This window comes from Bombus vosnesenskii, unplaced genomic scaffold, assembly GCF_011952255.1.
Source record: "Bombus vosnesenskii isolate JDL3184/JDL3185 unplaced genomic scaffold, Bvos_JDL3184-5_v1.1 scf7180000014067, whole genome shotgun sequence".
In the NCBI taxonomy this organism is placed as follows: Eukaryota; Metazoa; Arthropoda; class Insecta; order Hymenoptera; family Apidae; genus Bombus; species Bombus vosnesenskii.
Genome location: NW_022883352.1, coordinates 22,962 through 34,161, shown reverse-complemented (window position 1 = coordinate 34,161; position 11,200 = coordinate 22,962). Strand labels below are relative to the sequence as shown.

The 11,200-nt window shown below is 45.3% G+C and overlaps 1 protein-coding gene across 1 annotated transcript; it reads left to right on the top strand.

The window, feature by feature from the left end:
- The first annotated feature begins 298 nt into the window (after positions 1–298).
- Positions 299–8,475, top strand: LOC117239495. Its single transcript, XM_033505100.1, has 4 exons — positions 299–1,526; positions 5,708–6,086; positions 8,040–8,211; positions 8,287–8,475. Exons 1-4 carry the CDS (start codon positions 299–301, stop codon positions 8,473–8,475), a joined length of 1,968 nt encoding a protein of 655 aa, XP_033360991.1.
- The last annotated feature ends 2,725 nt before the right edge of the window (positions 8,476–11,200 follow it).

Sequence of the window (11,200 nt, the reverse complement as noted above, 5' to 3'; positions counted from 1 at the left end):
GTAAGGAGTTATCCCGGTGACCGTGGATTCGTTTGAACTCAAACATTGCTAATAGTATTATTTCATTTAATTATTCGTAGATCGTATTATTCATTGGGCTTAGTGTTTGTTAGACTTATTATTAGTTGTACTTATTATTTGTTAAGCTTAGTGATAGACCTGTATATACGTGTAAATAAAATCTCGGCTTTGTGAAACGATGGCTAGTCCACATGAAGAGTCGTCGCGCGCCCAAAATTCGAATCGTGATCCGACATCAGAAGTGGGATTAGAACCGTTTAAAGTGCTACAAGAGCAAATGGTCCTTATGCGCGAGTTAATTCAGACGCTAGCGCACAAACCGGAGGAGCAAAGACCGAGTACGGAATCTAAGGATGCAACGTTACCACGTTTTGACCCCGAAGGTGCGGGCGCCGATCCATCCGCGTGGTGCTCTCATGCTGATTTGATTTTGAAAGACCACCCGATGCAAGATAGTGCGTTACTTTCCGCTCTAAATCGCGCCCTAAGGGGTCCTGCTGCGCATTGGCTTTCACAAATGGTGCGCGGTGGAAAGCTTACCTGGCCAACGTTTAAGGAACAATTTCTTTCGCGTTTTGGTGGCAGAGAGACAGCCGCTTCGGCGTTACTAAGGATATCCAGAGAACGACCGTCGGAGACTGAATCCCCGGGAGCGTACGGTAGTCGCCTCCGCTCCATGCTGCAGATGAAGTTGCAGGATCTAACGATGCCCGAAGTGATCAATGCCCTCGCCCTTTATATACTGAGTTCACAAGATCGACGCTTTCGGCGACTAACGCTCGCGAATAATATCAGGACGGAGGACCAATTTCATGATGAAATGAGGATTCTCCCTTACAACGATCAGCCGACATTTCCGCCAAGAAATTCACTAACGGAACCTGAAGCTAAACGAAGCAGGCTATCAGTTCCTCGGATTAAGTGCTACCGCTGTGGTGCTCTCGGACATAGGAGAACGGAGTGTCGCCTGCAAATACAAACGGGGAAGGAGCAGGATATACGAAACCCGAAGGAAAAACGACCAGCCGCATCGTCGAAGGTGACCTGCTTCAAATGCCACGAGGAGGGACATATCGCGCCTGATTGCCCATCATCGCGGAAAAGAAACCACGATTCCATTGACGAACGCCGGATCGACTCCTGTGTAGTGGAAGCTCCGGCTGGTAGATTAAGCCATCTGGGTGAGTCGTATCCATTTTACTTTGATTCTGGGGCCGAGTGTTCCTTAATCAAAGAGTCCCTAGCGTCGAAATTTTCGGGTAAAAGAATAACCGATGTGGTAGTGATGCGAGGGATCGGGAATACTTGTATTAAGAGTACACTTCAGATTTTGTCCACTGTTTGTATTAACGGTCTTACATTGGAGATAGTTTTTCATGTCCTTGCCGACGATTACCTAAAATACGATATCATGATTGGTCGCGAGATTTTGAGCCAGGGATTCGACGTAAATATCACGCAAAATAGCCTCGTTATTTGTAAAACAAAGGTCGTTAACGCTTGTGGTAAAGTCGCGGAATCTAGGTATCATTCGTACGAACTGGAGACACTAGCAGTAGTAAGCGCCGTCAAGCATTTCCGACACTACTTACATGGACGGAAATTCTTAGTAGTTACCGACTGTAATTCCTTGAAAGCCTCCAGCAACAAAGTAAACTTAAACGACCGGGTTTATAGGTGGTGGGCTTATTTGCAAACATTCGATTTTGACATCATGTATCGAGAGGGTAAACGAATGGCCCACGTAGATTTCTTTTCGCGAAACCCCGTGGACTTGAATCGCCGTACGATAGACAAGGTCGCAGAGAAAGAGATTAATCTGGCCGAGATCTCCGAAGATTGGCTATTAGCGGAACAACGTCGCGATCCGCAAATCTCCGAAATCGTTAATAAATTACAGAACGAAGAGCTCGCGGAAGATATCGCGAATACCTACGAACTACGATCCGGTACACTTTACCGTAAAATACAACGAAAGGGCAGAACCCTTTGCTTACCCATTGTTCCGAGAGGTTTTAGATGGTCCGTCATCAACCATGTGCATCAGTCAATTATGCACTTAGGATGGGATAAAACGCTCGAGAAGCTCTATGAGTATTATTGGTTCGAGGGAATGGCGAAGTACGTTCGCAAATTTGTCGAGACCTGCCATGCTTGTAGAGTTTCGAAGGCTAGTTCAGGTAAAATACAGGCTGAACTGCATCCTATACCTAAGACCGGCATACCGTGGCATACGGTGCACATGGACATAACGGGCAAGCTGAGTGGCAAGAATGCCTCAAAAGAGTATGTCGTCGTCTTGATCGATGCCTTTACGAAATTCGTGCACTTACATCACACACGCAAATTGGATTCGCTTAGCGTTATCAAGGCACTTAAGTCCGCCGTGTTTTTGTCCGGTAGTCCCTGTCGGGTAATAGCAGATCAGGGTAGATGTTTCACGGGCCGGGAATTTCAAGAATTCTGTGCAAGCAAACAAATCAAAGTTCATTTGATCGCGACCGGTGCGAGTAGGGCCAATGGGCAAGTAGAACGTGTTATGAGCACGTTAAAAAATATGTTCACAACGGTAGAAACGACCGGGCGTTCATGGCAAGACGCGATCGGGGAGATGCAATTGGCTTTGAATTGCACCATCAACCGCGTAAACAAATCGAGTCCTTTAGAGTTATTGATTGGTAGAGCAGCAAGACCGTATGACTTATTACTACCTGATAACATCGAGGAAAAAGAAATAGATATCTCCAGTGTAAGACAACAGGCAATAAAAGAGATGGAAACTAGTGCTAGGTATGACAAAGAGAGATTCGATAAAACCAAAGCTAAAGTAGTTAGGTTTAATCCCGGTGATTTGGTACTACGCCAAAATGAAGAAAGGAACCAGACAAAAGTGGATCCAAAATTCAGGGGTCCGTTTGTAATATCGGAGGTCCTGGAAGGAGACCGATATACCTTGAAAACACTGGATGGGAAAAGGTCATACAAGTACAGTCATGACAGGTTAAGGAAAATGCCGGATAGTTGCATTCCTGCGGAGTTGGATGTCTGTTGTGATGACGAGGACAGTGACCATGGCGATGTGCGTACCCCGATCCCAGAGGATCGTAGAATTATATGAGCCCAGGTGCGGCCATGGGATGGAGTTCAGTGCGGTCAGGCACTGGAAGTGACGATGTCATGAAGCTGGGAGCCGGTTTAGTACCGACAGCGACAATGTCACGAGGTTGGAGCTGATCTAGTACCGACAGCGACAATGTCACGGATTTGGAGCTGGTCTAGTACCGACAGCGACGATGTCACGAAGCTGGAGCTGGTCTAGTACCGACAGTGACAATGTCATGAGGCTGGAGGCGGTCTAGTGTTGACAGCGATTGTGTTACGAGGCTGGTTATGCAACGAACTTTGAGAGTATGTGCGATTCGAAGGATGAGACCCATTTGGGTGTGAAATCGAGAATGGTCTGTCATGTCATTACGACCCGACTGAAAGCACGCAGAATGCAACTGGCACTTTGAATGCCAATCACAATGATACTAATCCTGTTTCCTTTTGTTTTGTTGACGAAGGTACACCCGAGGACGTGTGATAGTCAGGATGGCCGTGTCGGAGATGAAAGGAAAGCCGAAGCCTTTCCTTGGAAATCTTGGGAACATCCTCTAGTACCTTAGCCTAGATTTTATTATAGTTGTAATTGCTTAAGATTTGTAATAAGCGAGATTGGGTTCGAGGTGACAATAGGTCGCTGAACGTAGCCACGGTCACGGGATGGATGTTTTATCTAACGGAGGTCTGGAGTGGTTGTATGTGTTTTCCGAGAAATGTGGTTGTGGCGGCATGCGGCCTCGAGAGCGGGCCGAGCCACGTGTGATGTTGCCTCGGAGGTGCCGATGCAATGGGACATACATTGTATTAGTAATCAAAACTCCAGGCAGAAACTGCCTAGCAACGGCGTTTGGAACTTTCTCGATGCTTCCAACGAGTGTGCCTAGCAACGGCGTTTGGAACCTTCTCGATGCTTCCAAACGGGTATAGAAAACAAAATGCAATCGTACAGGGAGAAAAATCTCCACGAGGCTGGCATTCTTGCGATTGCCTTGGAGAGTGATATCGAGCATTTTCGACGATCGCATTTGCGTCTAAGTTAGTTTCGCTTAGTAAGGAGTTATCCCGGTGACCGTGGATTCGTTTGAACTCAAACATTGCTAATAGTATTATTTAATTTAATTATTCGTAGATCGTATTATTCATTGGGCTTAGTGTTTGTTAGACTTATTATTAGTTGTACTTATTATTTGTTAAGCTTAGTGATAGACCTGTATATACGTGTAAATAAAATCTCGGCTTTGTGAAACGATGGCTAGTCCACATGAAGAGTCGTCGCGCGCCCAAAATTCGAATCGTGATCCGACATCAGAAGTGGGATTAGAACCGTTTAAAGTGCTACAAGAGCAAATGGTCCTTATGCGCGAGTTAATTCAGACGCTAGCGCACAAACCGGGGGAGCAAAGACCGAGTACGGAATCTAAGGATGCAACGTTACCACGTTTTGACCCCGAAGGCGCGGGCGCCGATCCATCCGCGTGGTGCTCTCATGCTGAGAGACCTCTGATTTTGAAAGACCACCCGATGCAAGATAGTGCGTTACTTTCCGCTCTAAATCGCGCCCTAAGGGGTTCTGCTGCGCATTGGCTTTCACAAATGGTGCGCGGTGGAAAGCTTACCTGGCCAACGTTTAAGGAACAATTTCTTTCGCGTTTTGGTGGCAGAGAGACAGCCGCTTCGGCGTTAATAAGGATATCCAGGGAACGACCGTCGGAGACTGAATCCCCGGGAGCGTACGGTAGTCGCCTCCGCTCCATGCTGCAGATGAAGTTGCAAGATCTAACGATGCCCGAAGTGATCAATGCCCTCGCCCTTTATATACTGAGTTCACAAGATCGACGCTTTCGGCGACTAACGCTCGCGAATAATATCAGGACGGAGGACCAATTTCATGATGAAATGAGGATTCTCCCTTACAACGATCAGCCGACATTTTCGCCAAGAAATGCACTAACGGAACCTGAAGCTAAACGAAGCAGGCTATCAGTTCCTCGGATTAAGTGCTACCGCTGTGGTGCTCTCGGACATAGGAGAACGGAGTGTCGCCTGCAAATACAAACGGGGAAGGAGCAGGATATACGAAACCCGAAGGAAAAACGACCAGCCGCATCGTCGAAGGTGACCTGCTTCAAATGCCACGAGGAGGGACATATCGCGCCTAATTGCCCATCATCGCGGAAAAGAAACTACGATTCCATTGACGAACGCCGGATCGACTCCTGTGTAGTGGAAGCTCCGGCTGGTAGATTAAGCCATCTGGGTGAGTCGTATCCATTTTACTTTGATTCTGGGGCCGAGTGTTCGTTAATCAAAGAGTCCCTAGCCTCGAAATTTTCGGGTAAAAGAATAACCGATGTGGTAGTGATGCGGGGGATCGGGAATACTTGTATTAAGAGTACACTTCAGATTTTGTCCACTGTTTGTATTAACGGTCGTACATTGGAGATAGTTTTTCATGTCCTTGCCGACGATTACCTAAAATACGACATCATGATTGGTCGCGAGATTTTGAGCCAGGGATTCGACGTAAATATCACGCAAAATAGCCTCGTTATTTGTAAAACAAAGATCGTTAACGCTTGTGGTAAAGTCGCGGAAGATGCGGTCAACATTAACGAGGTTGACACTGATGTGATCGGTAACGACAAAGATCGATTAATCTCTGTTCTCGAAAAATTTAAAGAATCATTCATTACGGGTTTCCCGCGTACTCGCGTCAGTACGGGTCAGTTGGAAATACGGCTAATTGATCCCAACGTCACCGTGCAGAGAAGCCCTTACAGGCTTAGCGAGGAAGAGCGAAGAATAGTACGCGAGAGAATAGACGAATTAATGAAAGCACAAATCGTAAAACCTAGTAATTCGCCGTTCGCGAGCCCTATGATACTCGTGAAGAAGAAGGACGACTCAGACAGATTGTGTGTAGACTTTCGAGCGCTGAATAAAAATACGGTCGCGGATCGGTATCCCTTACCCTTTATTGCTGACCAAATCGCGAGATTGCAGAGTGCGAGATACTTCATTAGCCTGGACATGGCTAGCGGATTTCACCAGATTCCCATTCATCCTAACTCGACGGAATATACTGCGTTCGTTACCCCCGACGGTCAATACGAATACGTGACGATGCCGTTTGGGTTGAAAAATGCACCAGCCGTTTTCCAGAGAGCCATTTTCAAGGCCTTAGGCGACCTCGCTTATTCGTATGTCGTTGTTTATTTGGACGACGTTCTAATAATCGCCGACTCAATAGATCAAGCTCTAGAAAAGTTGCACACTGTACTAAACACTCTCGTAAACGCCGGATTTTCTTTCAATTTCGCTAAATGTTCTTTTCTGAAGACATCGGTACTTTATTTGGGATATGTAATTCGTAACGGAGAAGTTCGTTCAAAAATACAAGCTTTGAATTCTTTACCTGCACCGTCGACCGTCACACAGCTTAGGCAGTTCATAGGTTTGGCCTCTTACTTCCGAAAATTTATTCCTAAATTTTCACAAGTGATGAAACCCTTGTACGCATTCACTTCTAGTAACAAGCACATAACTTGGACGGACAGGCACGAAAAGATAAGACAATAGATAATTTCCGTTCTGACCGACGCGCCGGTGTTAATGATATTTGATCCCAATCGTCCCATAGAGTTACATACCGACGCTAGTTCGGAGGGGTATGGAGCTATTTTAATGCATAAAGTCGAAAAGGAAAACAGAGTCATCGAATATTATAGTAAAAGGACCAGTCCCGCGGAATCTAAGTATCATTCGTACGAACTGGAGACACTAGCAGTAGTAAGCGCCGTCAAGCATTTCCGACACTACTTACATGGACGGAAATTCTTAGTAGTTACCGACTGTAATTCTTTGAAAGCCTCCAGCAACAAAGTAAACTTAAACGACCGGGTTTATAGATGGTGGGCTTATTTGCAAACATTCGATTTTGACATCATGTATCGAGAGGGTAAACGAATGGCCCACGTAGATTTCTTTTCGCGAAACCCCGTAGACTTGAATCGCCGTATGATAGACAAGGTCGCAGAGAAAGAGATTAATCTGCCCGAGATCTCCGAAGATTGGCTATTAGCGGAACAACATCGCGATCCGCAAATCTCCGAAATCGTTAATAAATTACAGAACGAAGAGCTCGCGGAAGATATCGCGAATACCTACGAACTGCGATCCGGCACACTTTACCGTAAGATACAACGAAAGGGCAGAACCCTTTGCTTACCCATTGTTCCGAGAGGTTTTAGATGGTCCGTCATCAACCATGTGCATCAGTCAATTATGCACTTAGGATGGGATAAAACGCTCGAGAAGCTCTATGAGTATTATTGGTTCGAGGGAATGGCGAAGTATGTTCGCAAATTTGTCGAGAACTGCCATGCTTGTAGAGTTTCGAAGGCTAGTTCAGGTAAAATACAGGCTGAACTGCATCCTATACCTAAGACCGGCATACCGTGGCATACGGTGCACATGGACATAACGGGCAAGCTGAGTGGCAAGAATGACTCGAAAGAATATGTCGTCGTCTTGATCGATGCCTTTACGAAATTCGTGCACTTACATCACACACGCAAATTGGATTCGCTTAGCGTTATCAAGGCACTTAAGTCCGCTGTGTTTTTGTTCGGTAGTCCCTGTCGGATAATAGCAGATCAGGGTAGATGTTTCACGGTCCGGGAATTTCGAGAATTCTGTGCAAGCGAACAAATCAAAGTTCATTTGATCGCGACCGGTGCAAGTAGGGCCAATGGGCAAGTAGAACGTGTTATGAGCACGTTAAAAAATATGTTCACAACGGTAGAAACGACCGGGCGTTCATGGCAAGACGCGATCGGGGAGATGCAATTGGCTTTGAATTGCACCATCAACCGCGTAACCAAATCGAGTCCTTTAGAGTTATTGATTGGTAGAGCAGCAAGACCGTATGACTTATTACTACCTGATAACATCGAGGAAAAAGAAATAGATATCTCCAGTGTAAGACAACAGGCAATAAAAGAGATGGTAACTAGTGCTAGGTATGACAAAGAGAGATTCGATAAAACCAAAGCTAAAGTAGTTAGGTTTAATCCCGGTGATTTGGTACTACGCCAAAATGAAGAAAGGAACCAGACAAAATTGGATCCAAAATTCAGGGGTCCGTTTGTAATATCGGAGGTCCTGGAAGGAGACCGATATACCTTGAAAACACTGGATGGGAAAAGGTCATACAAGTACAGTCATGACAGGTTAAGGAAAATGCCGGATAGTTGCATTCCTGCGGAGTTGGATGTCTGTTGTGATGACGAGAACAGTGACCATGGCGATGTGAGTACCCCGATCCCAGAGGATCGTAGAAATATATGAGCCCAGGTGCGGCCATGGGATGGAGTTCAGTGCGGTCAGGCACTGGAAGTGACGATGTCACGAAGCTGGGAGCCGGTTTAGTACCGACAGCGACGATGTCACGAAGCTGGGAGCCGGTTTAGTACCGACAGCGACGATGTCACGAAGCTGGGAGCCGGTTTAGTACCGACAGCGACAATGTCACGAAGCTGGGAGCCGGTTTAGTACCGACAGCGATAATGTCACGTGGTTGGAGCTGGTCTAGTACCGACAGCGACAATGTCACGGATTTGGAGCTGGTCTAGTACCGACAGCGACGATGTCACGAGGCTGGAGGCGGTCTAGTATCGACAGTGACAATGTCACGAGGCTGGAGGCGGTCTAGTGTTGACAGCGATCGTGTTACGAAGCTGGTTATGTAACGAACTTTGAGAGTATGTGCGATTCGAAGGATGAGACCCATTTGTGTGTGAAATCGAGAATGGTCCGTCATGTCATTACGACCCGACTGAAAGCACGCAGAATGCAACTGGCACTTTGAATGCTAATCACAATGATACTAATCCTGTTTCCTTTTGTTTTGTTGACGAAGGACCGACCCGAGGACGTGTGATAGTCAGGATGGCCGTGTCGGAGATGAAAGGAAAGCCGAAGCCTTTCCTTGGAAATTTTGGGAACATCCTCTAGTACCTTAGCCTAGATTTTATTATAGTTGTAATTGCTTAAGATTTGTAATAAGCGAGATTGGGTTCGAGGTGACAATCGGTCGCTGAACGTAGCCACGGTCACGGGATGGATGTTTTATCTAACGGAGGTCTGGAGTGGTTGTATGTGTTTTCCGAGAAATGTGGTTGTGGCGGCATGCGGCCTCGAGAGCGGGCCGAGCCACGTGTGATGTTGCCTCGGAGGTGCCGATGCAATGGGACATACATTGTATTAGTAATCAAAACTCCAGGCAGAAACTGCCTAGCAACGGCGTTTGGAACTTTCTCGATGCTTCCAACGAGTGTGCCTAGCAACGGCGTTTGGAACCTTCTCGATGCTTCCAAACGGGTATAGAAAACAAAATGCAATCGTACAGGGAGAAAAATCTCCACGAGGCTGGCATTCTTGCGATTGCCTTGGAGAGTGATACGTCGAGCATTTTCGACGATCGCATTTGTGTCTAAGTTAGTTTCGCTTAGTAAGGAGTTATCCCGGTGACCGTGGATTCGTTTGAACTCAAACATTGCTAATAGTATTATTTCATTTAATTATTCGTAGATCGTATTATTCATTGGGCTTAGTGTTTGTTAGACTTATTATTAGTTGTACTTATTATTTGTTAAGCTTAGTGATAGACCTGTATATACGTGTAAATAAAATCTCGGCTTTGTGAAACGATGGCTAGTCCACATGAAGAGTCGTCGCGCGCCCGAAATTCGAATCATGATCCGACATATATATGTCGGATATGAAAGGAAAACCGAAGCCTTCCCTTTGCAATTTTGGGAAAATCTTCTAATGCTTTAGCCTAGATTTTATCATAGCTGTAATTAAGCAATTGTTGTCATTCAATCTGATTGTAATTGCTCGATATTTGTGATAGCGAAAGTGGGTTCGAAGTAACAACTGGTCGTCGAACGTAGCCACGGTCATGGGATAAACGTTTTGCCTGACGAAGGTGTGAATCGGTTGTATAGTGCTCCCTAGAAATCACACAGAATTGTACTTTGGAGATGTCGATATAATGGGACACACGTTGTATTAAGAATCAAACTCCAGACAGAAACTGCCTAGCAACGGCGTTTGGAACTTTCACGATGCTTCCAGCGAGCATATAATAAACAAATGCAGTCGTACAGCGAGAAAGATTTTCATCAGATCATCATTCGTGTGACCGCCTTGGAAAGTGATACATGTAGCAGTTTACCGAGTGCCTCAGCTATCGTATTTTTGTGCTTAAAATTATTCTACGCATAGTAAAATGTTATCTCGTTGACCGTGGATTCGTTTGAACCCAAGAACATTGTTAACAGCGTTTAGTAAACTCATTATTCGTTAAAACTTATTATTCGTAAAACCTATTATTCGTTAATCTCATTATTAGTTGAACTTATTATTCTTTAATCTAATCATTAGCTAAACCTATTGTTTGTTAATCTTATTATTCATTAAACTCAATATTCATAATATTTCGTAAAATCTTGTATATACGCGTAAATATAATCTCTGTTTTGTAAAACGATGGCTAATTCAAACGAAAAATCGTTACGCGCCTTAAATTCTAATGTTAAACCGACATATATATGTCGGAGATGAAAGAACACCGGAGCCTTTGGAATTTTGGATAACCCCGCAACATTGTAACCAAGAGTCTACTATAGCTGTAATTGAACAATTGTAGTTATTCAATCCGATTGTAATTGTTCGAGAGTTGTGATAATGAGCTTGGGCTCGAGGCGACAGTCAGTCGCCGAACGTAGCCGCGGTCACGGGATGAACGCTTTGTCTAACAAAGGTATGGAGTAATTCTATTCCTCTCCTTAAAAGAAATATTCGTGGCGACACGCGACAGTAAACATTCCAACGGTTTCTGTCCCGTGGCTCGCTACACGCAGACCCCATTCTTCGAGTAAGATGATTGCCAGATGTCGATGCGTCTCCGCAGTACATGTTCAGCTAGCTCGAGGGCCCGTTATAAATCTTAAGATTTAGTCAACTAAATCAACTAAAGTCAACACACACACAGTCTTTGTCCCAACTA